We start from the raw sequence: 26,377 nt of genomic DNA on the forward strand, positions 1-26,377 counted from the left end.
ACACGTGTGGCACGTCGTCACCTAAACTCACAGGATGCAGAAGCCAATTCATTCCGTCTTGTACCTCTGGGGGGGGCGTGCTTATGAGAGAGCCCAACGGGCTTCCACACAAAAGGGGTAGGGGTCCCCCGGCTGAGCTATGGTGCAGAGGCTCCAGGGGAGGCAGCCACTGTCAAATTGGCTTCAAGTGGGGTCACACTGGCCCCCAAGAGACAGCCCAGCAGGTCACCCACAGGAGCACGTGTGAGTGTCCCATCCCTGCCCGAGCCCTGCCCCAGGGAGATGCCGGAGGAGGGGGGTACAGGGCACCCTCTCCACCTGGGGGGGCAGGTGGGGAGGAAGGGGCTGGAGACGGACGTCTCAGATCAGAACTGAGACGGGACTGAGGCTAATCTAATGACAGACACTAACAGGCAGGTGCTGGACTCAGAGTGGTGTCCCCAGGAGGACCCCCTCTGCAGGGGCCGAAAGCACCGGCCCTGGGCCTCACGCCCACGGGATCCCGACGCAGTTCAGCCTGCAGACCGCACCTTGTCTCACGAGGCCCAGGTCAGCCATCACCTCAGGGCCAAAGATGTAGCCTTCGGCCTGCGTCTCCAGCTTTGCCTTTCGGGGCCGAGACAGGCCCTGCATTCCTGAGGGTGGCAAGGGACCCAGCGGGTGTGGGTTCTAACAGGGGATGCAAAGCTCGGGGTGCTTCCCCACTGGTAATCTTCCCCTCTGCAATTTACAGGGTCTTCTAACGGCAGTCTCACAAGAGCTTCTGGTCCGAGCGATGCTCTCGACCTGGGAGTGGGCAGGAGGGGACCGCCCCCCAACAGGGGCTACACCCAGACTCAGCCCTGCTCTGCAGGGCCGCAGGCGCCCCATGCAGGACTGGACCTGGGGGACCCCCAGCGCCTCCCCTCCTGCTCGCAGGGACCCGGAGCGCCGGCCTCCTCGGGGTCTGCGTTTATTCTACGGGTGTCACCAGACTGGGGTCCAGCCTGGCTGCCTCCCCGCGGGCACCTCCGGTGGGTCCTCCGGGGCATCAGGCCTGCACGTCTCCTTGGGCCTGACCGGCTGCCAAGTCAGAGAGGCTCTGCCCGTTTAGGTGCAAAGCAGTCAGTAAGTCTCCCACATGCCCCAGGCAGCTTGGAGGCTACAGGACGCAGGGCTTGGGGCTCAGAGGCCACAGAGACTTAGCTCCCGCCGTCCCGGAGGCCAGATGTCCAGGACCGAGGCGCCGGCATGGCGGGGTCTGGAGAGGAGCCCCCCAGTACCCCTCGCTGTGGCCTCACACGGGAGGCGGGGTCGGGAATGCTCTGGGCCCTTCTCCAGGGTGCTGATCCCATTCTGGGGGCTCCACCCTCATGACCCCAAAGGCCCCACCTCCTAACACCACTACCTTGGGTACCATGATTTCTACATATGAATTTTGGGGGACACAAGCAGTCTGACCCCAGCACACTCCCCCTGGGCCCCCAAATCCACATCCACCTCACATGCACCCTCCCCTGCAGCCCCCCCAGCCCCACACCTGCAGGCCTGACCAGTTAACCTCACAAGTGGGTCTCGCAGCCTTTGTCCCTGGCTGTCTGCTTACATCACTCAACATAACGTCCTCTAGGTCCATCCACGGTATTATAAAAGACAGGATTTCCTATTTTTAAGGGTGGACGTCTTAGGCAGGCGTTGCCTGGGGACGTGGGGGTGTGTTTGTGTGTGTGTGAGTGGTCCCAGGTGTCCCCTCTGCAAGGCAGCAGTGGCCTTGGCCGCCTTCCTGCCCCGGATGCAGGGGCAGGAGCAGAGAGTGAGGACTCAGGGCCAAAGGCCAGAAGGAGCTGGGGGGGGGGGGGGCAGGAATTCCTTCTGTTGCTGAGCTGTGTTTGAGGTCTAGGTGGTGAACTCTGAGCCCCACCACTGCTCTGGGCGCTGACAACCTCACCAGGTGATAAGACAAATGTGGGGAAAGCTCCAGGGTGGGAGCAGCTCAGGACTTCACATCCACAAAGGAAGGCCAGGTGGGCGGCCAAAGGAGACTCAAACGGTCCCCTCGGGAGGGCACTGGACAGACACAGTCCTCCGGGTGGGTGGCCCCCTCCCCAGCCCTGCCATTGTCTGGGCCCCGTCTGGGGAGCAGCTCCACTTCCGCCCTGTCTCTGCAGAGGTGAGCCCTCGAGGCGAGCTCACAGCCCCTGTCTTAGGCTCCCACGGCCCCCCGGACCATCGGCGGCTTGGTGCGTGTCTGCTGGTGTCCACCTTTGCCTGCTGGACCCGGAGGAGATGGACACCAAAGCCAGACATCCCCCCACCCCGAGGACAGGTGTCTGGTGGCCAGCCCTCCACCACGGCACAGAGGTCAGGGCTGGAAGCGCCCCTTCCACCAAGACCACACAGAGTAAGGACAGATGCCGAGACGGGGCCCCGGCCAGGCGCTGCGCCCCCCCAGCAGGGGGCACCCCAGCCCACACGCCCGAGGCACCAACTGCCCAAACGGGGGCATCTGCTCCCCAGGCGGCCGCGGCAGCCGCCTGCCTCCTGAGCCGCCCGTGCCCCGCGGCGGAGCTGAGATCCGTGGAGAGGAAGCCGCTCACAATAGGGTCACCGGGGGCAGCGATAAGGCAGGCTTCTGGGCTGGGCTGACGCACCCGGTGCTGTTTATACTCCTGCCCCGGGGACTCGGGTCCAAAACAGTAAACCCGGGAGAACACGCCAACCTGTGGTCAGGAAGCTGCTTTATTGCTCTCTTCTCCCCACCCAGCGAGCCACAGAATACCAAAGCCCGAGGCCAGCAGGCGCAGGCCCTCAGGCTCTGCAGGGGCTCGGGGCCGCGATGGGGCCTCCGTGTCTCCCCAGGATGTGGTCATACGGTCGGCAGAAAAGATGCAGGGGGCGGGCTCCTCGTTGAGGCTGCAGGAAGGGAGGCTGGCTGAACCGCACACAGTGACACCACAGTGCCCACCGGGCAGTGGGGGAGGGTAGGGACAGTGGGGGGGAGGGGCCGTGAGGGGCAGTGGGAGGGGCAGTGGGGGAGGAGTGGGGGCAGTGGGGGAGGGTGGAGGCAGAGGGGAGGGGAGGGGCAGTGGGTGAGGGTTGGGATAGTGGGGGAGGGGAGGGGCAGTGGGTGAGGGTTGGGATAGTGGGGGAGGGGAGGGCAGTGGGGGAGGGTGGGGGCAGTGGGGGAGGGGAGGGACAGTGGGGGAGGGTGGAGGCAGTGGGGGAGGGAAGGGACAGTGGGGGAGGGGGGCAGTGGGGGAGGTGGAGGCAGTGGGGGAGGGGAGGGGCAGTGGCCACTGTGGCTCTCATAGAACCCACTGGGCTCCCGCACATCAGGAAGCAATCACCTTGGAAGTGGGCTGGTGATTTGCATATGCTGAATATTTAAACACAACTGATTTAATTTCAGAAATGTCATTTTTTTCAAGCCTTAACTTAGAGGCAGTATTTTCTGAGGTTCAACAAACAGCAAGGTCACTGAGATTGAGTTAACCTACCTTGACATCTATTTACTCGTGTGGATCTGAACCAATAACTCCATAGCAGATGTTTAATTGAAGCCAGTCAAGGTCAGAGCGATCTAAAAGGAAAGCTCTTTCCCCCCGACCCCCCTTCCCACTTCAAGTAAGACTCTACATCGGGCACAGCGCTTGTAACACGGCGCACGCATGTGGACTTGGGGCAGCGAGGGGCTGGGCTGCGGGTCATCACCCTCCTCTTCAGAAGCTGACTGCAGATTCACGAGCAGCGGTAAGACACAGCCCCAAGGGACCGGCCCCCCAGCGGTTGCAGCGTGCGGGGCTGCAGCACAGAGTCACGCATGCACGCCGACACCCTCACCCAGGGCTCCCCCCACACCACCCGCCTCCCACCCCCCCTGAGCCCTGGCGACCACCGCCCTCCACTTCCACAGCGTCAAGATCGTTCCCAGGGGGACTCAGCTCACAACCTGGTGGGACGAGCTCGTTTCACTCAGCCCGGCTCTCCGGGGCTTCATCAGGGGGTCCGGTGCCCCGTCTCGTCCCTGTTCTCGCTGAGTGCTTGGCGCTCCACGGCGTGGAGGGACCGCAGCTTTTTCTAGCTGTTCACCGGTTGAAGGGCATCAGTCTGGGGCTACGATGAACAGAGCTAATACAAACTTACGTGTGCATGAGCCCGTGTGAACGTTTCCCTTCCGCTGGGATAAACGCCCAGGAGTGCGATTTGCTGGGCTGGATGACAGCTGTGTGCTGTGCTGCTTTCCCGGCAGGCGGTCTCCGGATGGCTGTGCCCCCAACACAGAGACCGACTCTGCGCCCCAGCTTCTGGAGCTGTCACTGCCCTTCACGTCGGCCCGCGGGACGGCGTGCGGGCGGCTCGCAGAGGTTCTGTGCTTCCCCGACCCCCTCTCAGGTGCTCATCTGCCGTCAGCACCTCTTCACTTCTGTTTTCCACTTTCTGCCGGGACTGTTTGCTTTTACACTGGTGCGCTTTGAGACTTTGTGGTCTGCGAATATTTTCTCCGGCCTGTAGCTCATCTTAGCAGGGGCCTTTGGAGAGCATACGTTTTTCATTTTGATGAAGTCCAATTTACCCATTTCTCCTTTTATCCTGTTTTTGGCATCAAGGCTGTGCACGCTTTGTCTATTCCTAGTTCCTGAATATCATCTACTATATGTTTTTCTGAAGTTTTACAGTTTTATGTGTTATGTTGAAGTCTGTGACCCATGTTGACTCAAACTTTGTATGAGGTGTGAAACCGAAAGTCATGGTCTTTGTTTGGTTTTGCCTCTGATGTCTGACGCCCCAGGCCACTTGCTGGAAGGTTGTCTTTCCTCCACAGAGCCGGCTGTCCACCCTCGTTAGGAATCAGTGGGCTTGCTGTCTAATTCTCTCTTCTCCACTGTCTTCTGTCCCTCAACCTACTCCTCCCGTCCTGATGACTGTGGCAGAATAATCCTTGGTATCACAATAACTTCTCCTTTCTTCTTATTTAAGATGTTTTAGGTATTCTAGCTTTGCTGATTCCCCACACAAACTTTACGATAGTCTGTCTATAATTTTTTTTGGTTGAGATTTTGATAGGAATTCTGCTCATTGGTTTGGAGAGAACTGACATCTTTACTATATTAAGACATCCGATCCAAAAACAAATTGTGTCTCCCCGTTTATTTAAATCTTTGAGTTCCTTTGTCAGCCTTTTCTAGTTTTCAAGCTCTGTTTATAGTTTTTGGGAGCTGCACCCAAGTATTTAATTTTTGGGAATATGTGAATGGTATTGTATTTTTAACTTTGGTGTCCATGTTCACTGCTATCCACAGAAATACAATAGATTTTTCCAGTGTTTATTGCATCCTGCAGCCTTGCTAACCTCACTTATTAGCTCTAGGAGTGTTTCTGTAGAGTCCTCAGGATTGTATAGTTAGATAATCGCGTCGTCTGTAAATACGGACTGTTTAATGTTTCCTTGCCAATCTCCTTGCCTTTTATTTCCTCTTCCTGACTCACTGCGCCGCTGAACTTCCCACCTGCCGCTGAGCACACGGCTCCCGACTGTGTGGGGAGGAATACGGCTCTGACCACCAGTGCCGTGCCGGCCGCAGTTCTTGGTAAAGACTTACTGATAACTTAAGGAAGCTCTTCTGAATTCCTGTTTTTCTAAAAGGGTATTGAATTTTGTCAAATACTTTTTCTACATTGATTGAAATGACCATGTGATTTTCTTCAGTTCATTAAACAGTGGATTACATTGGTTAATTTTCAAATATTGATTCAGCCTTGCATTCCTGGATAAAACCCAACTTGGCCATGGTGAATAATCCTTCCTATTCATCACTTAATTCTGTTTGCTAATATTTTGTTATGGATTCTTGTACATTCACGAGGGATGTTGGCCCATAGTTTTCCCTTGTTTTTGTCTAGTTTGGGCATCAATGTAATACTTGCCTCATAAGATGACCAGGAAGAGAGTGTGAAGAACTGGCATTCTTTAATGCCTGGTAGAGTTCCTGAGTGAAACCATCTTGATCTGAAGTTTCTTTTTTGAGAGCTTTAAAATTATGAATTCAGTGGATGTAATAGCTTCAGACTATTCAAATTAACCTGTTTCCTATAAAGTGAGTTGTGGTAGTCTGTATTTTTTAAGAAATTTTTCTTTGTCTTTAGTTTTCAGACATTTGACTATATGTCTTGGTGTGGTTTGGGGGAAATTTATTCTAACTGGGGTTCTATCAACTTTTTAAATATTAGGGTTTGTGTCTTCTGCCAAGCTGGGCAGTCTCCTGCCTTTATCTGAGTATTTTCAGCCCGCCCCCGCTTCTCTCCTGCGACTCCAAGGACGAGAAGGTCTGATCACGGAGAACCCCTCGGGTCCCCAAGGCTCCTGGTTTTCCCTGCAGCCTCTTTCCTTCGAGGCGTTCGGGGGGTGGTTTCTGTCATTTATCTTCAGGATCACAGATTCTTCCTGCTGTCCTCTCCCGTCCGTTGTTGAGCCCACTGACTGGGATTTTTTCTTTCATTACTGTACTTTCATTTCTGAAATTTCCATTTCCTTCCAGCTTCTATTTCTTTGCTGAGATTTCTCAGTCTTCCCTTTTCCAGTGTGTTCATAACTGCTCAGCAAAGGTCCTGTGCTGGCGGCTCTGACCTCTCTGTCGGATGGTCCTGACGTCTCTCACATCTATGTTGATGTCTCTCGCCTTTTTTTCTTTCAGTTTGAGGTTTTCCTGGTTCCTGATGTGACAATCAGTCATTCAAGGAAATGTGGGCCTTTGGTGTATGTTATGAAACTCCTGAGTTTTTAAAAAATCTGTTGTCCTGGCCAACTTCCTCTGGGTGCTCCAACAGGGTGGGGAAGGGCAGCCTCTCGTTCCTGCTGGGGGTGGGGGGGTCCTTGTCCCTGCAGAGGACTAGGCCTTGTCCCTACTAGGCCTCCACTGATACCTCCCTGCTGGTGGGCTGGGGGCTCCACACTCTGCTCCCCACGTCCCACTGTCCCGGTTGGGGGGTGGCCTCGTCCCGGGGTGGCGGTGAAGTTCTGGGTCCACTAGGCCTCCTCTGAGTCCCAGGGCGGGGGCGTGTCCAGGCTCCCATGAGGTCTCCCCACATGGTCTGCACCCACCTCGTGTTGGCGTTGGGACAGGACCCGTCACCACTCATGGCGCAGGGGCCTTGTGCAGCCCATCACGGCGCGGGCAGGAGGCTGGGGTCCTCGATCCCGGAGCCTGGCAGGCAGAGGGCAGTGTTCCCATGGGGTCTAGCGGGGTGGAGCAGGCCGTCCAGAGGCTCAGCCCTCCCTGCCCGGGTCCTCAGGGGAGACAGCAGGTCTGGTGGGGACTTTACAGCTGCAGGTCCCCCAGCGCCAGCCTGGACCACCGTGTCCTTCCTGGGCTGGTCTCTTCCATCCCAGAGCCTCTCATCTCTCTCATGGGTACGGTTCAGGGGTCTATCCTTAGCGTGGGGCCAGGGAGAGGTCCGTCTGGCCCATCTCCCTGTAGTGGTCTTTCGTGGGTTAAGTTTTAAAATGACCTCAGAGCACAGGCATGTCTTCTGACCCAACAGCCCTGAACACACACCTCCCTCCGGCACTGGGTGAGTTCATTCAGAAAAACTCCAGACAGCAAAGGGGGCTGCCTCTCAGTTCCCACATAAGAGGGGCCCTGCCCTGGAGGGGGGCTGACCTTGACCAGGGAGGGCCCTGACCTTGGGGGGGGCGCTGACCTTACGGAAGCCTCTGGCCCACGTCACAGCAAAGTCCCAGGAGCTGGGACAGACACAGCTGTCTTCCTCTGAGCGGCTGGAATAAAGCTGTGACCTGCCTTTCTTGTCTGCTTCCGGCCCGTTTTCACAATGTCCCATTTGTTTTGGTAGAACACGCACGCTCACACAGAGTTAGAGTCTAGTGGCTCGTCTGCTGGCAGGGTATCCAGCTAGTAATCAGGCTTCTGTGGGTCACAGCTATGTCTGTTTTATTTACTATGATAGTAAAGCTCCTGTCGTTTTTATTGGAAGAAGAAAAATGATTTTAGGGACATCTGTAGGAGGACGTTGGCCGGCGTTCATTAGAGACAGTTCACTGGGGAGCTAAATGTGCCTGCTTCCATCCTGACACTTCAGATGAAAAGGTGATGAAATTGTGGCGTCAGTCATGAGACGCTTGGGAATTTCAACAAACAGATGGGACGGTATTAACATTTCGAAGAGGAGTCCTCTCAGACCATGATGCTGGGAAGAGAGACGGTGGCCCCCAGGTGAGCTCAGGTATTCTGCAGGGAACAGCTGCAGGTGGGTATGAAGAATTAAAAACATGATGGATACCCGTGTCAGTGAGTCATGGTCCTGCCAACACACACGCCTGGGCCTCGTCCTCGTAAATCTAAGAAGGAGGTTGGCACCAACCCAGTTACCTCTTTTAGCCACCTCACGTACTCTGTGTATAAACCTGCCAGACAGCCTTCATCACAGCCCGTGTGCAGGACGAGCCAGCATCGTGCCTGCAGACGACCTGCCCACACAGCTGTCTCCGTGGGCTCCTGCTCACAGAGTGCGGCCCCCGGTCGAGATAACAGTGCAGGCGGCGAGGCTGCAGACGCGTCACCACAGCCCCTAACACACCTCGAAAGAAGAGACCATAAAGACTGAGGGCAGAATCACCGCCTCCCACGAGAAGCACTTAGAAGGGAGACTTCGACCTTCAGAGCAGTCTGAGGTTTACAGGAGGAGACACAGGACCAGCAGAGCATCCCCACCGTCCCCCCACTGGCGTGGTACCCGCGCTGTGACGATGGACCAATAACATCGCTGGGTTACTGTTAATTAGACCTGCAGTTTTTGCCACGGCCCACTCTCCGTGTCAGCAGCTGGTGAGTTTGAACAAACCACGATGTCTCGTATCCACCGTTACAGAACCGCGAGAGACGGTTTCACTGGCTGAAGGTCCTGTGGTCCCCAGGCTGCCCTGACGTCACACCCCGTGATGTGGTTCCTCCCGGGGGACTAAGCGGGAGGCACAGTGGCCTACCCTCACATCATGCTTGCTTGTGCTCCATCCCCCCCAGTTCCCTGGTCCTAACCCCCAAACCCGTGAGGCCCACGGGGCCTGCTGCAGCCTGAGCAGAAACACAACCTTAGAAGCACACCCGTCAGGAAGGCATGGCTGCCTTCCAGCTCCCCAGAGACAAGTTCTGTTCTGAGAAGCTCCCTGGGGGGCATCATCGGCCCAGGTCACTGAGACCAGGGACCGTGCCCACTTGCCCCACAAACAGCCCCGGGGCCTCCAGTCCTCGGTGGGGTCAGCGACTTAGCGACTAAAACCAGCAGCAGCAACTCCTCACTTTATTGTGCTTTGCAGATACTGCATTTTTTACAAATTGAAGGTTTGCGGCAACCCTGGGTAGTCAGAGGATAATTGCCATTTTTTAGCAATAAAGTATTTTTAAAGTATACGTTTTTTTCATTCAGGCATAATGTTATTACACAGTTAATAGACTGCAGTAGAGCATAAACATAGCTTTTACAGATACCGGAAAACGAAAATATTCAAGTGATGCACCTCACTGAGATATTTGCTTTATTGTGGCTGGTCTGGAGCTGAACTCACAAAATCTCTGAGGTCTACGTGTATGCAAATTATGCCTAAATAAGCTGATACTAACCAAGCTACACTCAGATGCACACTGGCCCCTCCTGGAAGGTGGCCAGCTTGTCACGGGTCACTTTCTCCTACTTTCCCTGCAACAACCCAGAAGCTGACGGAGAAACTGGCAGAGGGCTGAGCTCACCCAGGAGCCACCCCAAGCGGAAGCGTGCCCTGCGTGCAAACTCGCCCACGTGAGCTCGCCCGCGTGTGGACTCACGCGGCCACGTGTGAACTCGCCCATGTGTGGGCTCAGCCACGTGTGAACTCACTTGCCCGCGTGTGAGCTCGCCCGCGTGTGAGCTCAGTCGGCCACGTGTGAACTCACTCGTTTGAGGACTAGCCCGTGTGTAAGCTCGCCCGCGTGTGAGCTCGCCTGCGTGACTCTCGGGTCGGTGCACAAGCCCGTGTCTCAAGGCCTCCTGGGACCCTCCGTCCCCTTGAGAAGGAGACCCGACTCCCTGCTCGTCCAAGCTGAGCGCTCAGGCGTCCGGGGCGCCCTGACCAGCCGCATCCTTCGGACGTTTCAGCCGTGAACGGGAGGAGCGGTGGTCCAGCCTCGGCGGCTCAGCTGCGCCCCCTGCTGGCCCGAGGGCGGGCGGCAGAGGCGCCGGGGGTCACGTGACCCAGCCAGGCACCCGTCCCTCCCGCACCCTCGGGACACTCCTGTCCATAAAACTCGGGCCCATGTACGTGAGCCCAGAAACACTGCACGTTACACAATAGTGGGGGTGGGGAGCGGCTGCCCACGGGACAAAGTCAGGAGACGTTCCGGTTGTCACGACGCGGGTGCCGCTGGGTCGCGTGGGCAGAGTCCAGGGTGCTGCCCACACCCGAGCAGGCGCTGGACGGCCCGCAGCGGGGAGGACCCAGCCCCAGCTCACGGCTGCCGATGCTGCAAAACCCCGGGGACCCGCAGGTCTGTTCCTGCTCCTCCCGTCTGGTTCCCGGGTGTGGCCCTGCAGTGAGAAGGCCATGGCATGGCTGTCCTCAGAGTGGAAAACAAGCTCTCTTTCTGCCGTTCAGCGAAGTCCAGGGGTGCACTTGGAAATGCAAACTCCAAGGTGACGCTTTTCTTCCACGTGCCTGACGGGCCTGGGGCAGCCTCCCCAGCCCCAACTGGAGCTCCCAGGGTGCCCCAGGGATGCCTGCCCCCCTCTAGGAAGGCACCCCCCCTCACCCCTCCTTCTGCACTGCTCTCCGGAGCAAGCGGGCCCATTTGCGGGACACATGGCCAGGCTGTTGCATAAGCCACACAGAGGTGGACAAGTCGTACCAAGCAGTGGGCAGCAGGGTGACAGAGCTGAGGTCAGGAATGCGGTCAAGTTTCAAAGGGACTGCTTTTGTTTAAAACTAAACAAAGGCCCTTTCCTCCAAGACACTGGTTTGGGTTCCGGGATCTGTGGCCACAGCCCCGTGGTGGATGCAAAGCTCCTGGATTTACAGCCACACAGTGACAGCCATCACCTCCCGGAGGTTTTCCAGAAAGGCGTCGGGAAGACACTTCACACTCCTCCCAAAGACGAGGCCTACCCCCCGGCAGCTTCCCTTCTGTGTCCTCTCCTCTTGACTCCTCTAGAGCCTTTTAAACAGGAGTTTGAAAGGATTAACTTCAGAGAAACAGTGACCTCGAGGAGTAACTGTTGTCCTGTACAAGGGCTCAGAATTAAACATTTACAGCCTGAATTTTGCAGAAAAACATCTAAGAAATGACCTCCTAGGGCAGCTGAATCACAAACATGTTCTAGCAAAATAGTTCAGATTATTTTCAGATTAGGGGAAACCTTTTTATCAATTTGAGGAAAATGACAAAACGCCCACGAGTTTCCTGCCACCAGGGAATAAATCACATGCCGTCCTGCTGCTTCCTTCTCCTCTCCCCAAAAAGCACCTTCTTCCAAATAACCAGCATTAAATCAGAGGCTTTCACCAGAGCTTAACCGCACTGCATGAAGATGACCAGCAGGAAAACCACAAGAGTCCTGGGGCCCACCTAACAGAGCCCCACGGGCCCAGCGGCTTAGACAACACGGTCTGTTTCCGCGGAGCCGCCAGCCAGAAATCCGAGATCAAGGTGCCGGCAGGCAGGCTCGTCTGAGGCCCCCAGAGAGGGCTGGCCCAGCTCTCTTCCAGCTTGGGGGAGATGGGGCACGGGGCAGGGGAGGGGCCCCACTTACGTCACTGACTGTCTTTGTGACCCCTGTTCACAAACCCTGGGGTACCCTGGCCCTTGGCTAACAGATACCCTGCTCCCCAAGTGACTCGTGTTGGCGAGTCCTTCACCCTCTCACTGACCACACATTTGTAGCGAGTGAGCGTCTGCATTCTTCATGAGGCCCCTGCCCCTCAACCATCTTTTCCATCTGCACCCACTGAGGTTCTAGCCTTGTGCTGTGAAGTTCCCTGGGTCTGACAAATACACAGCGTCCCAAGTCCACCACCACAGCCGTGCGGAGCGACTCCCTGGCCTGGGATCCTCTGCTCACTTCCGTTCCGTTCTGAACACCATCACCACCCAGACAGACCATTGTTTATTTATCTGTCACCTGCGGCAGGGCTGCACCAAGCCTGGCAGCTCAGAATGAAGCTGCCCTAAGCCCCCATGTGTGGGTTTTGTGCAGCCATGAGTTTTCGGCACAACTGGTGAATACGTAGGCCGTGGGTCGTGTGGTGAGTTTTGTGTTGGAAGAAGCTGCCCAGCGGCTTTGAAGTGGCCGCAGCGTCTTGCACCCCCAGCCCACTCACCCCGATGAGCTTCTGCAGCTCGGCATCCCGTGGCGGCGTCCAGTGGAGAGGACGTCAGGAAACTGGGCTCCCAAGAAAAGGCAGGCTCCGCAGGAGGAAGCCAGGTGGGCACAAAGGCCGCGTCCCTGCCCCGCTGTCTGGGGGGCGGTGGACACATCCCCTGCGGATCCCGACCCGCGTGTGGCTGAGGCCCTGCCTGCTTCCCGGGCTCCTGGGGGTTGAAGAGTTAAGCTGGGCACGAGCTCTGGCTCGGCGCCCGCTGTTTCCTGCAGAGATTTTGCTAATGCGCCTAAGAGCAGGCGGACGGTGACTGACAGGTCCGTGTCCCACTTCCTGGCCTCCAGGCAGGCCTGTGACACGGCTGGCCAGCCTGCTGACGTACGTCAGCCAGGAAGGCAAGTGGCCCGAGGTCGCGGCCAGCACGGCCCCCGGCGGCTCCCGAGTCCAGGAGTCTGGTGCCTCCAGGTGCCAGCAGCTCAGAGTCGCTGCTCCAAGGCCGCTTAGATGGCGCCCTGGAGCCAGGAGCGGTCGGAGTGTGGCGCGCCCCCGCACACACTGGTCGGGGGCCACTCAGGCCAGCAACCCCCTTCCCGAGGCCGACTCTCGCCCACCCCCACTGTGCAGAGGTCTACGCCGCTGCCAGGCTCGTTCCAATGCCCATCGGCTCCTGGTGCCACGTGCAAGCCCACGAGGCCTGCGAGTCCTTGTCCCTCACACCCGTGAGCAAAGGCAGACTGGATCATCCCCCTGCCTGCTGCAGCGGCTGAGGGCGACCGAAACGCGCTCAGAGCAGAGTCACCACGGCCGTCAAGGAGGGAAAAGAGCCCCAGATTTACTAGAAAAGGCGAAAACTGTGCCTTTACTTTCGGGTCTGGTAACCACTGGCCTGGCTGGACGGGAGAACCCTTGTCTCTAAGAGTCCCCAGGGGTGTGACTGCGCCCGGAACTGGCCCCGACTGAGCCGACCGCCAACGACCAGGATTGGGGTCCCCGCCACACAAGTGACGTTCCAGGGGGATCTTCTGTTCACAGCAGAGGCTTCAGACACAGGAGCGGCGGGACAGTGCAAGGCTGGCAGCCTCCACGCGCACCCTGCCCCGCGTCTCTGCCCCCACGTGTGATCTCAGGAGAACCCAGACACCCCGCGTTTGTCTAAACGCAAGCACGGGAGAGTCAGCAGCTCTGAGGCCACAATGTGGTTCAGACGCCTACTCTACCTTGAAGCCCGCAGTTGTTGGCGCTGGGTCGGCTGGGTTTCCGGCGGCTCCCCTGGCCTGTGGGTCCTCCTCAGGGCCTCTCTTCTCCGCAGAGTCTCCGCGGGTCATGAGCAGCCCCCCGCGGCCCGCAGCGCGCCCCTCTTGCACCCCAGGGCCCGTCCCGCTGCTCCTCGAGGCTGTGCCGGGTCTCGGACCGTCAGGTCCCAGGCAGCCCCTCCGGGCCGGCTTTACTGCCAGGGCTCTGCTTCCCCGGTGAGCCCCTCCGCCCCAGCTCCCACTCCCAGGTGAACGCCCAGCGGCAAGACCCCCGCTCCCGCCCACTGACCTGTCAGAGCTCTCGAGCCAGCGCCCGGCGCCGCGCCCCCAACCCACAGGCGACCCCTCAAAGGCCCAGAGGGCCGGGCCCTGCCCGCACCAGCGCGAGGCTGCCCCGGGGTCAGAGCTGCGTGCGCTCAGGATGCCCAGCAGACCCTGCCTGCCCGACACCTCCGTCTGCGGACAGCGGGCCCGGCGACCCTCCAGGCGGGCTGCAGGGCCCCGCCGTCCCATCAGCCACGCCCCACGGGTCCCGATCGGCCGTGAGTGCCCGGGACCAACCACGCATACGTGCAGGCGGCCACCCCCACACACAGTTCGCAGCTGCTGGCGGGTCAGGGCTCATCCGTGTCTGCGCCACATGGGACAGGCGAGGCGGCCCCGTCGGCTGACCTCAGACGCGAGTCCTGGAGACCCAGCTCCCCCTGCCCGCCTCCCAGCCACAGAGGCGGGTGAGCCAGGCCACGGGCCTGCTGGACACACCCCTTCCCCTTAACCGCCCAACTCTCCAGGGGTCCTGACTGCCTTCCTGTTTCCAACCTCAGAAAACAAAAAACGTCCCAGCCACACAGGGGCCAGGCCAGGAGAGGTGGCAAGAGTCTCGGCAGAGACCTCAGTCGCTGGGAGGCGCGGCGTTTCCTATGAGGCACAGAGCTACTGGCAGGTCTGCTATCAATGTATGACAAAACCCACTGAAATGTTGTGAAGTAATTAGCCTCCAACTAATAAAAAAATTAAAAAAAAATTAAAAAACATTAAAAAAAAATAAAAAAAAATAAAAAAAAAAAAAAGAAGAGAAGGAACGTGGGTGGTAAGAGATGCGTGGCTCAGCCAAGCCTTGCTCTCTGAAGGAGGAGAAGTCATACAGAGACATCACACGGGTGTTGGGGCCTTCAAAGCGAGCAGAAGAGGAATACTGCACCTCAAATCCATTTCATGGTCTACTTAATTTAATAAGCAAACAATTCCATTTCAGAGTTGCAGGTGGTGCTAACGAAATGAATGAAAGCTATTTCCCAGAGCGTGACTGAAGACGTCGCCTGGCTAAATGTCCAGATCAGATTTTAAAGCAGGTAAAACAGGATCACAGACAGAGACCACAAGGAGATGACACACAGTAACCACGACCACCAAAACCCGCCGTTTATTCACTCTCTATTTTTTCAAAGCAAAACCACAGCTTCTAATATTTTTGGCATGAGAAGAGTGTTTTAACACTGCAAAATCTGACCTGATGCTCACCTTTTAGAATGCACAGTTAGGAAAATACACAAAGACTGAAAGTCCTGCTGTGTGATTTCATATCTTTCAGGTAAATCTTATTCAATCAAGTGGTCTCTACACATGTGGAGAGAGAACAAAAGAATGAACAGCAGAGACCCGAGTCCACGCGGACTCGCGTCCGACAGAGACCCCAGAGAGGCAGCAGGGCCCGGGGGGCGGGAGCTGATGTGGAGAGCGCGGCCCGCGAGGCCTGCAGGCAGAGGTGTGAGGAGGAGCAGAGGGGCTCCAGAGCCAGGGGCCCTGAGGGGCTGGTGCCGCGCAGGGCGGGGACTCTGGACGTGGCTCCTGCGAGAACGGAGACCCGGGGACACGGGGAAGACAGGAGCGCTGAAGCCACGCATGAGGGGACAGGGCCAGGGGCCCGGGTGGGCTCAGGAGGGACACGCTTGGGAAGTCAGGAGAGTGACTTAAAAACTGGCTTCTGGAAACAAAATCCACAAACCGATCCGTTAGCTAATCTAATGAAGCAAAAGAGAAAGTACAAATGCTCAAAATAAGAAATGGGAGGGAAAAACAGCCTTGGAATAAGATGAGTTTAAAAATCACAAGCAATTACTTTGTATAATTGTGCGATTCAGTTTGAAAACCTGGTAAAACGGAGCCCTGGAATCTAAAACCCAGACGACTTCCTGAGAGCTCACCAGAGCCAGCCTCAGCCTCACCGCCAGGAAGGCAAATGGGCAAGTGTGTGGACTGAGGTCTCATCCACAGGCCTGGGCCCAGCCGGCCCGCATGTGCAGGCAGCCCTGGGTCCCTGGGGAGCTGCCGCTGCAGACCCAGGACACTGGTCCCCCGGGAGGACCGAGGCCCCATCCGCACCCCAAGGAGGCAGCCAGGCCTACCTGCGGGCAGGGGCGGCCCCTCCGACGGGTCTGGAACAAGCCTGATGACATCAGGGACATCCACCCGAGGGTCGCTGTCTTCCGCTTCGGCCTCCTGGGACCCTCGCGCAGGAGCATCGGCGTTGCTTCCGGTTTTCTTGCAAAGGATGAGCCTCCAACAGTCGAACATGAGTCTGCAGAGTGAAAAACAGACCTTAGAAGGAAGACGAGGTCACACTGCAAAGACATCAGCCATGCTTCCTTGAACAAAACCCGAATCACCAGGTAAGGCTTTTGGCAGTGTTTATTCTGAAACGGATGTGGGATATTTAAAATTCATTCTTCTCCAGAGAATTTCTACTGTGTCCGCATTCAGGTAAACAAATGGCTTCCTTTTATAACACTGGAATGGAATAAAGCATTGCACAAACAAAAATATTATTTACTTCTGCTGCATTAGAGAAATAAAAACCTAGATTTTCCCTTGACATTTGGGCTCCTGTTTCAAGGACAAAAATGCCCCTGGTTCTCCTGGCTTCAATGTCACAGTAGAATTCACTGAACTGGCAAACGTTCAAAACCAATGCCGCCTGGGCCGGAAACATCTCCAATCCCCAGGTAAAGAATGCTGTCCGAGGGCCAGGACAAACATTCAGGTCTTATTCCTCAGGTGGAAGTCTGGCAAAGAAACTCGAATCAAGTCTTTGGGAGGCAACCTTGTATTTAAAGAGACAGCGAGTGACTACATCTCGAACCGAAGCCACATGACGTCATCTGCCCGATATGCTCACCCCGGTAGGTAATCGCCCACAGCCCCCTCGTCTTTGGGCTTACTCATGGCTCATTATGGCTTCCCAGGTGGCACTAGTGGTGAAGAGCTCGCCCGCCAGTGCAGGCGATGTAAGAGATGTGGGTTCGATCCCTGGGTCAGGAAGATCCCCTGGAGGAGGGCATGGCAGCCCACTCCAGTGTTTTTTTAAATTTTTTTAATCATTGGTTTCAAGTTTATCCTGTGAATAGACACCAAGGATTCCGTAATCATGAAAACTCAAGCGCAAGACTGATCAAAGAAAAATGAACACATCTAGACAATAAATTTACTTACAGACAATGTGTAACTACGCATCCCGCCAGGCTCCTCTGTCCATGGGATCTCCCAGGCAAGAATACTGGAGTGGGTTGCCATTCCCTTCTCCCACTCCAGTGTTCTTGCCTGGAGAATCCCACGGACAGAGGAGCCTGGCGGGCTACAGGCCACAGGGTTGCAGAGTCAGACACGACTGAAGTGACCTAGCATGCACACACACAGGCCATCATCGCCCCGTTGGCTTATGTCTGGCTGGGCCCCTTTCAAAAATTCTGCTTGTGGCCCCACGGCAGCGGCTTAACCTGCTTGATCGTCGGTGGCGCTCACACCCACCACCTTGTCCAGGGCATCGGGAGGGAGGCGGGGCTGTCCAGCTGGATGCCGGGGACGGGTGACCCTCAGGGAGGTCCGGTCTCCACCTCCTCCCCACGCCTGTCCCCCCTGCCCCTCAGGCCCAGTTTGTGGGATGACAGCAGGGCCTTTCCCCCGGGAGTCACCCCGCTCTGTTCCGGCGCCAGCCCTAAGCGCTGAGCGAGAAACGGGCCAGTGAGGAGGAAGACGGTGTGGAGACGTTCGGGGCTGGTCAGCTGCGCGCTTCGGTGTCCCCACCCATATCTTCCTATTTGACTTGTTCCGATTTCTGTGGTTGCTCAACTTGGTACTTTGAATACAGTTCTTCGCTTTCTCAACAGATTGGACTGAACTCCCCCAGCGGTGACCTACACTCACGCTGACATGTTACCCACTGGGGCGCAAGCTCTGGTGCTCCTGGGTCACCTCCGTGGAGCTGCGTAGGACTGGCCCTCTGGGCTCCAGGGGGCTGCTGGGAGGTTCTGGCGGAGGCTCCAGGTTTCCTGGGGATCCTGGAGACGACGGCGCTGCCTGATGCTGGATGAGGTGCTTCGGGAGCGGCCGCTGACCACAAAGTCGAGGTCCAGCCCTGGGTGCCCAAGAGTTCCTCGGTAATAGCCACAGGGTGTCCGGGAGACCGTTGCGGGCTTGCACTCCTGAACGTTTTACTTGGGGAGGCCCAGAGGAAAAGGACACGGTCGTCCCCGAGGGGAAGGTACTGTGGACCGGCTCCACCAGCAGAGTCCATGGGCGGCTGGGCAGTCCGGCCGGCCACCCCACACTGACCACACAGCCGACCGTGCCTTCTCTGGAGCGGGGCTGGGCCGCCACCCGCCTTCTCCAAGGCAGGAGTGGACTGAGCATCTCTTGAGCGGCACCAGACGTGGCCCCAGGCCCTCAGCCAGGTCCAGGTTGTGGCTGGCGCTCAGCCAGCATCTCCCACCTGTTGGGGAAGAGCATCACCCTGGCTCTCCTGGGCTCAGGAGAGGGTGAAATGAGTGGACCTGAGAACAAGAGGCTGAGCTGACTGTGGAGCAGAATGCTACCTTCTTGTCCTGTTCTTCTCACACGTCTAACTTCCCTCGGAGCCTCTTAGCACCAGATCAACTAAGCTGATGGCCAGGTGCTACCAATATTCCATTCGCACAAACGCTCCACTAACCTCTCTTTCCACTTCAGGCTTTATGCCATTTTACAAAAGGTATGTGAGTTCCTAACAGCAGGAAGCTCTTCTGTCCAAGTGACCTTCATTCTACTTCTAATCACCAAGATGCGCTTCCCAGGTAAATCTCCTGTTTTCACAGCTGAGCCCCCAACACAGAACGAGCCTCCTGGAATGGTGATCTGGACACCGATTACAGCCACAACCCGAGGTCAGGAGGTGCCCAGCAGTGGCAGGGCTGGGGAGGGAAGAGGCTCTGATTCAGGAGAAGGACGGGTTTCGAGCTGCGTCTGGGGCAGAAGTGTTCTCAGAGTGCTGAGCTCCACAAACAGGTGACCCCTGAGCCCTCCTCCTGATCCGTGGGTCTCCTGGAGAGAAAGTCACCCCAGAGTTGGGGACAGTCACGAGAAGGGTGATGCCCAGGCTTCTGGCGCAGAAGGCCCAATGCTCTCGCCAGCCTTTCCCCGGATCGCTGCCAGGGGGGCCGTCACAGGTGGCGGGGCCAAGGTCACAGAGGACCAATCACAGCTGCGCCCAGGTCCTGGCCAGACGGTGAGCCTGGGACCTGGGGGGGTGCACCCCACCCTGAGGGACACAAGTGCTGAAACACAGCCAAGCCCCTCTTCCTGCCCCTCTGGACTGACTCACCCGGAGCACGTGCCCTCCTGGCCGCCCCCCCCCCCCCGGGCCCACGGGCAGCCTCTATCTGTCCGTCCCCCTGCCGCAGCGGGTCCAGGAGCCAGGAGCAGAGCTCAGAACTCAGGTCCCCGAACCCGCACTGGGCCGGCCACTGGGTCAGATCTGCACTTTAGGAGAACTTCCACCGCGAGGTCTCCCCCAGGGCACCACCCCTCACCTACCTGCCCAGTGGGGTCCCCGGTCCCCTGGGAGGGACACACACACTCCAGCACCAGCACCCCCGGACACACGTCTATTTTTGTAGCCTGGCCCCTCCCAGTGGTCACACATCCTGGGGCCTCCCACGGCCACCCCCACACATCCTGCTGTGCCTCAGGGTCACCTTAACCCCTTCCCTGTCCAGGGCCCGCGGGAGGTCCCATAGGGGCAGGGTGGGAAGCTTGCAGTAAAGTTAAGATGCTGCACCTGCTCGAGAAAAGTCTCCTTTGGGCCAACCGGAGCAGGCTCCTGTTTAAGGTCCAGCGCTGCAGAGAACGGAAGGTGGTTTTTAAAAACTAGCAGGAACACGGTTTAGAGTTGAAAGAGCAACCGGCCTTATTTTTAAACTGCTGAGTCTTACTTTTCCGCTGCCAGTTTGAAAAGCAAAACAGCCAGACAGGGGCCGGGAAGTCCAGATTCAGCCGGCCGCCCTCAGCGGCCCCACCTGGCCCGGGACCTGCTGGGGGCCGGGACCCAGGGGTGCGGCCCTGGGAGGGGCCGGGCAGTGACACCTGTCCGCGCGGGAGGACCCCGGCCGACAGTGGGGGGCGTCCCGCACGTGGAGCTCGCGCTCCCCCTCCGGCGGCGGCCCCTGGATACCGCGCAGCGCCCCGCTCCGCCGCGGCCGGTCCCGGGGCTCCCTGGGGTCGCACGCAGGCGGGAGGGGATCGCAGCGGCGCAGACCGGCCACGGGAGGCGATCGGAGCGCGCAGACCGGTCACCGGCCTCCGGGACGCTGATTCCGCGCCCCCCGCCCTCCTCTGTCGGCCCCTCTCCCGCGCCCGCCGCGCTCCCCCCCCCTCCGCGTTCACCGCCCGCGCTTCCCGCCCCCACACACCTGCCGTGGGATGGCCTCCCGGCCCCGGTCCTCCACCCGCAGGTGCGCGGACGCCCCTCCTCCCCGGCCTGGGGGAGGGGAGGGGAGGAGGGGGAGGGTTAGCGGGGCAGCGGCCAGGACGGTGGGGGAGGGGACCGCGCGGAGGGAGAGGGAGGAGCGCGAGGGGAGGACGCACGAGGGTCTGCGCCGGCGGGAGGGGGAGGGGAGGCGCCCGAGCCCCGCCCCCCAGCGTGTACCCCATCACCGTCACCCCCTGCGCGGAGCAGGCGCTCTCTCACTGGGCTCGGGGTGTGCAGACCCCAGGGCAGGGCCGTGCAGATGCGGAGGGGCCCCTTTTTTGCAGGAAAAGGGAAGGGACCGGCCTTTTCCCTTGTGGGTTCCCCTTGTTCAGGGAAACTCAAGTTCCCCAGTAGAACTCGGAATGTTGAGGCGCACAGGCTGAAACGTCCCCGATGTTGCTCTAGGTGTAAACTTTATTTTAGCTGGCGCTTTCAAACGTCTGCATTCTGTGGGCGACACCGGGAAATCAGAGTAAGACCAGCACGTGGCTCTGTCGGGAGGGCAATAGGCACAAACCCCAAGGCTCCAGGGAGCCCCGCCCCCAGGAGCCTCCGACCCGCCCTGGGGGTGCGGCTCCGGGCCTGCCGGGAGGGCGCGTGGACCTCTGCAGGACTTTCCTCCTCCAAATGCGGTCCCCACCACACGGCATCGCCTGGCAGTCAGCACGCGCTTAGCCCCTGCCGCGGAGCCCAGGAAGGGGACCAGGCCCTCGGTGGTGGGCGCCGCTGAGCCTGGGCTGCCGAGTGGACAGGACCCCACATGCGCTCGGAGGCAGGGCTGCCACGCGGTGGAGGCTGGCCCAGCAGACAGCAAAGCAAGGCAGGACCTTCCTCCCCTGGACGGTTTCCTTCCCGAATGAGCGGGCATGGGAAGGCCCCAGGAACCTGGCGGAGTCAGGGCGGAGGCGGGGGCCTCGGAGGACTAAGGTCGCCGCGTCCTGACCCGCTCTGTGGGGCCGCGGCCCGGTTCCCACGACCTCAGGGCCCCGGGCTCCTGGGGGTGCCCTCCAGGGGCTGTGCTGAGCGTGCTGGGGCTGTGAGAGCCGGAGGGAGGCGCCGGCCGGCCTGCTCGGAGGACGGGCAGGAAATGAGAGGTGCTGGTGACCCCACGACCCGGGTCGGGTCTGCAGGCTCGGCACCTGCCCCCAGGTGGGCGTCCCGCAGAGGGTCCCGAGCCCCACCTCGGCCACAGGCACCCGGACCGGGAGCCTCTCCCACCGCAGGGAGGCCTCATGTTGGGACGTGGTCGTTGGCCCAGGAGGACGTGGAGGACAAAGGCCCAAGACGCCTGTACTCTCAGAGAGAGTTTGCGCTGATTCAAGTCTCCCTACTCAAGCTGGGGAATCCCAGAACAAAAGCCTGGGGCGCCCCGCTGGCCAGGGGCCCTGAGGGCCCAGCCAGGCCTTTGTGCGGCTCTCAGAGGCTGGGGAAATTACCATCACAATCTGGGCTCTGGGAGGAGCCGAGGGGAGAAGGACCTTCTGCTCCCGCTGGGGTCAGCCCCTCCCGCGGGCCGAGGCTGCGGGCCCCACAGGTGGGCAGGCGGCCTGGAGACCCTGTGGGCCTGGGCCTGTGTCTCTGCCTGGTCCCCACGCCCTTGGCCCTTCAGGGAGCTGGGGACTTTGCCGTTTGAGATTAACTCCTCTATGGAAAGCCTTGCTCCCACAAAGAAGTCTGTGTCACAGGAAGCAATCCCAAGTGGCTCAGTGGATAAAGAACCTGCCGGCAAGGCAGGAGATGCGGGTTTGATCCCTGGGTCAGGAAGATCCCTCTGCCCCAGTATTCTTGCCTGGAGAATCCCATACACAGAGGAACCTGTGTGTACAGTCCATGGAATCGCAGAGGGTCAGATGGGAGCTACCGAGCGTGCACGTAGGTGACACCCAAGTGCGGAGGGCCACCCCGCCCCCCATATCCTGGGGTCCCCTGGGCATCTCAGCGTCTGCCCCTGCCCCCTGGGTCCAGGTTAGGAGGGGCAGCTGGGACACGCAGGAGGCTGGGTCGGGGGCCTGGTCCTCTGGAGTTCTGAGGTGACCCAGGGGCATGGAAGCGGGGTTCCTCTTGTGTACCTGGGGCCTCAGAGAACCAACCTGCTGGGAGAGACACGGGCGCCCCAGTCGCCAGCAGCCACGGCCTCCTCGCCCGCCCCTCCTGAGCTGCGGCTCCTTGGGGCTCGTTTCTTGGCTGCTGACTGGCCCTGCCCCACGGCCCTCCTCCGGGAAGCCAAAGGCAGGGCTGCTGGGTGACCCTCCAGTCTCCAGGGAAAGCTGCTGGGCGGGCAGGCGGGCAGGGCCCTGAGCCTCCAGCCAGGTGTTTATTCAGACAACAGCGTGGCCCCAGGCCCGCGCTGGCCGCTGGGCAGTTCACCTTGCCCAGGCGGGGTCCCAGGGCCCCCGGAGCTCACCCCCAGTGTGGAGTCAGGCTCTGAACACTGATGAGACGGGGAAGGAGGCGCTTAGCACCCGGCCCAGCATGGGCAGGACCCCCGGGACCCGCGGGGCCACGGTGGCCCATGGTGAGTTAGGCCGCGCAGCCCTGGGTGGGGATGTGAGGACGGGTGGCTGAGTTCTGTCCCCAACACGCACCACCCCCCCGCCCCGCTGCCCCCCACCACACGCAGCACGAGGGTTTCTGCCCTGCCGCAGGGCCCCAAAGCAGAGCATCAGTTGAATTGTGTCTCCCCAAAAAGATATGTTGAGGTCCGGACCCTGGGTACTCTGGAATGTGACCTTTATAGACACAATTTATCTAAAATGAGGGCATCAGGGCGGGGCCCTCACCCAAGGTGACTGGCGACCTTGTGGAAAGCGGACGCTGAGACAGACAGGCAGAGTGGGCGCCGCGTGAGGATGGAGGCAGAGATGGGTCTCCAGGAGCCCCAAGGCTGGGAGGCTCGAAGCCCGAGGGAGCCAGGCTGACCTCCGCCTGCGGTGCCCGGTTCTGTGGCCCCGGGACAGGGCGAGCAGACGGCAGGGGCGGTTTTAGCCCAGGCGGGAAGCAGCGCTGTGCTGCCTGCGGTCCTTTTGCTCTGTCCTGTCCACGGGGAACGACCATCCTGTCCTGAGACAAGCTGCAGGCGCCACGGTCATGGCTCGTTTCCAGGTTTTTGCAGGGACAGAATGAAGGGACAAAGTCGGTGATTGAATAGTTAATCTCCCTAGGGGATGGGAAGTAGGAAAATACAGACGATCCCTGTAAGCTAATGACCTCTTGATAAAGCATCTTGCTCCACCACAAACCCCCAGCAGAAGCGTGAGGCCCGAACTAATGAGACCATGGTGCATGAGCCCCACTTCCTGCCCAGGGAGTTCACTAAGTTAACGGTCCCTGGGCCATGCTTTCTGCACGCCTGTGAAACAGTCATCTGTGGACTTCGCTTCACCACGGAGAGACAAGAAAACTCTCCCACCCACTCTGGAGGAGGAGCTGATGGCAGAATGACGTCTACTCGGGAAAGACAAGGCTCTCCCCTCCTCTCCACTCCTCCTTTGATTACAAACCGCAGCCCCCTAAGTGCTCAGAGCCTCCCGGCCTTGCCCGCCCACTTGTAAGCCTCACAAGCATCCTGTTCTAGTAAATCGCCTGCCGACCACATTGCTGTCACTGAATTCTCCTCGGCACTGAGACCTAAAGGCCCATGGTGCGGGCGCTCTCCGGAGCCGCCCTGAAATGACGCCAGGCGGCTTCAGTTTGCCACGTTCGTGTCTGGTCTGCCTTTCAGCCTGCTCTCGACACTAGCAAACTGTTTAGGTTCGTGCAAAAGTAATTGCGGTTTTACATTGTTGAAATTGGCTGTTTGGTATTGGGATACATTCTTAATAAATGTGACTATGTGATACATCATTTTAATGTGTATTTCTCAATTTATGTTTTTTGCTATCACCTTATTACTTGCTGTTTATTTTATATTTATTTTAGGCTATGGAAATGTTAGACAAAAAAGCAAATTCCAGTGATTTTCTTGAGTTCATAATGGGTTGTAAAGCAGCGGAGACAACTCGCGTGCGGCCCAGGAGCTGCTAACGAACGTGCAGCACAGTGGGGGGTCAGGGAGTCCTGCATCAAGGCTCACATGAGCCTTGACATGAGCCTTGACGCTGCGGAGCGTAGTGGCCCGCCATCGGAAGCCGACAAGGACCAGCTGAGCGAGAGCCATCTTCGAAGCTGATCCTCTTACAAGTACACAAGAAGTTGCCAAGGAGCCCAACATCCACCGTTCTGCGGCCGCTCGGCACCTGAAGCAAATTGGAAAGATGAAAAAGCTCAAAGAGGGAGTGCCTCATGAGCTGACTGCAACTCCAGAAAACCACTGTTTTAATCCCTTCTCTTAGTCTACACAACAATAATGAACTATTTCTCAGCCGTGCTGTGACATGCGACGAAAAGTGGATTTTATACAACTGGGACAGCCAGCTCAACAGTGGGACTGAGACGAAGCTCCAAAGCAGTTCCCAAAGCCAAGCTTGCGCCGGAAAAAGCCACTGCTCGGCGGGCTGCTGCTGGCCTGACCCTCTACAGCTTTCTGAATTCCGGCTGAACCATGACCTCTGAGAAGCAAGCTCAGCAAACCGAGGGGACGCACCGAAAACTGCAACGTCTGTGGCCACACCAGTCAACAGAAAGGGTCAGCAGAGGTCACAGACGTAAGGAAGGGACGGAGGCCTTGCAGGGCAAGCTGTGGGCCTTAAGGGCATCAGCTTCTAAGACCGGCTTAGGCCTGACACTGCCCACTAACTGTGAGGTTTGGTCTTTATATCTGATTAAAGACGGGTTTCACTGGGCCTCTGTCGGGCTTGATTAGGGCTCATACCTGTATCTGGATGATGAATTAGACATTTGCCACCTGACTAAATGCTCCTGAATCATTCCGACTGTACGTGATAAACATGTATGAAGGTGAGCATCTTCCCTGGGTAAGTTATTATGATGATGCAGTTTTAGGGGTGTCCTCTTAGTGCAAGAAAGGAACTGATAAATTGCGTATTATTTCTAAGATTTTTCCCTGAAAGAGGAAGCTTAATAATTGCAGTTGATCACACTGGGACCCAGCCCAGTGGAATGAAGGGCTGTGTTCACATGCACACTGGTGGGAGCCGGCTGTTCACACCCGCACAGCCTCGGGCCAGGGTGCCCTCACTCACTTGAAAGGCAAGCATTTTTCTCCTAGCTGCCAGGGTCAGCGTGGCCACAGGTCCCTGTCACCCGAGGCAGGTGTGGACGCTGGACCCCAGCGGACAGCACACCTGGGACCCAACTCACCTGCGGCATCTACTTCCTGTAGACTGGCATGCTGGCCGCTGTGTGGTCTGTGACAGCCAAGGTCGCCCACTCGGGGTGAGTTACTTGCCCTCGCTTTGTGGTTTGGGAGCTGGGAAAAAGCCCCCAATTTTAGAATTGTGCCCGGTGAAGCCAGAGGCCTTCTGAGGGACCCGTCAGCCTTGAAGGGGCCACCCTGCCCCGGCCCAGGAAGGCCCTTTCTCAGGGTCCACCCTGGTTCCCCAAATGAGTCAGAATCCCAGGAATGAGACTGTGAGGATCTGAATGTTTGGGGGTCAGTTTTCAGAGACAGGAATTGCAGGGGTGGCAGGGGCCAGCAGAGGAAGGGGGCAGGGCTGGGGGGGGCAGAGCTGCCAGGCCCCGCGCCAGGGGGCCTCTCGGGGCCTGGAGGAACCCGTTGGGGCAGGGCAGGATCCTCTTGGAGCTGCCCGGGGGCCCTGGGGTGTGGGGGCCGGGGTTTGGACTAGAGGAGGAGCAGAGACCCCAGGGGCGGGCGGGTCTGGCGGACAGTCCGGGGGCAGCTGGAGCGGGAAGGACAGGGCGAGGCGCTGGGTGTCCTGTTCCGCGCCCTCCCCCCCGGCAGTTCAGGTGTGGGCCGGGGCCACCGCATCCCACACGATCTTGAGAGGCTGCTCCCGCGGCTTCATACCAAACAGAAACACTCGCTGGCAGAGTGTTTACCCTGCAGCTCGTCTTAGCAGAAACTCAACACCAACTTCCATGATCTTTTTA

At 58.6% G+C, this 26,377-nt stretch overlaps 1 protein-coding gene across 2 annotated transcripts in view; it reads right to left on the reverse strand.

Annotated features, from left to right (window-relative positions):
• Positions 1 to 20,393, reverse strand: part of MCF2L (MCF.2 cell line derived transforming sequence like) — an 89,868-nt gene extending 69,475 nt beyond the window's left edge. Inside the window, exons 1-2 of one of the 2 annotated variants that reach the window (XM_043477880.1) lie at positions 20,310 to 20,393; positions 15,996 to 16,168 (exon numbers count right to left, since the gene is read on the reverse strand). In XM_043477880.1, coding sequence (XP_043333815.1) covers positions 15,996 to 16,164 — 169 coding nt within the window. In that variant the 5' untranslated portion in view covers positions 16,165 to 16,168; positions 20,310 to 20,393. Of the gene's footprint in view, positions 1 to 15,995; positions 16,169 to 19,434; positions 19,541 to 20,309 lie in introns of those variants that run through there. The other variant, XM_043477879.1, reaches the window with a different exon arrangement.
• Between the last annotated feature and the right edge of the window lie 5,984 nt (positions 20,394 to 26,377).

The sequence above is a fragment of the Cervus canadensis genome, chromosome 9 (genome assembly GCF_019320065.1).
Source record: "Cervus canadensis isolate Bull #8, Minnesota chromosome 9, ASM1932006v1, whole genome shotgun sequence".
Classification (NCBI taxonomy): domain Eukaryota; kingdom Metazoa; phylum Chordata; class Mammalia; order Artiodactyla; family Cervidae; genus Cervus; species Cervus canadensis.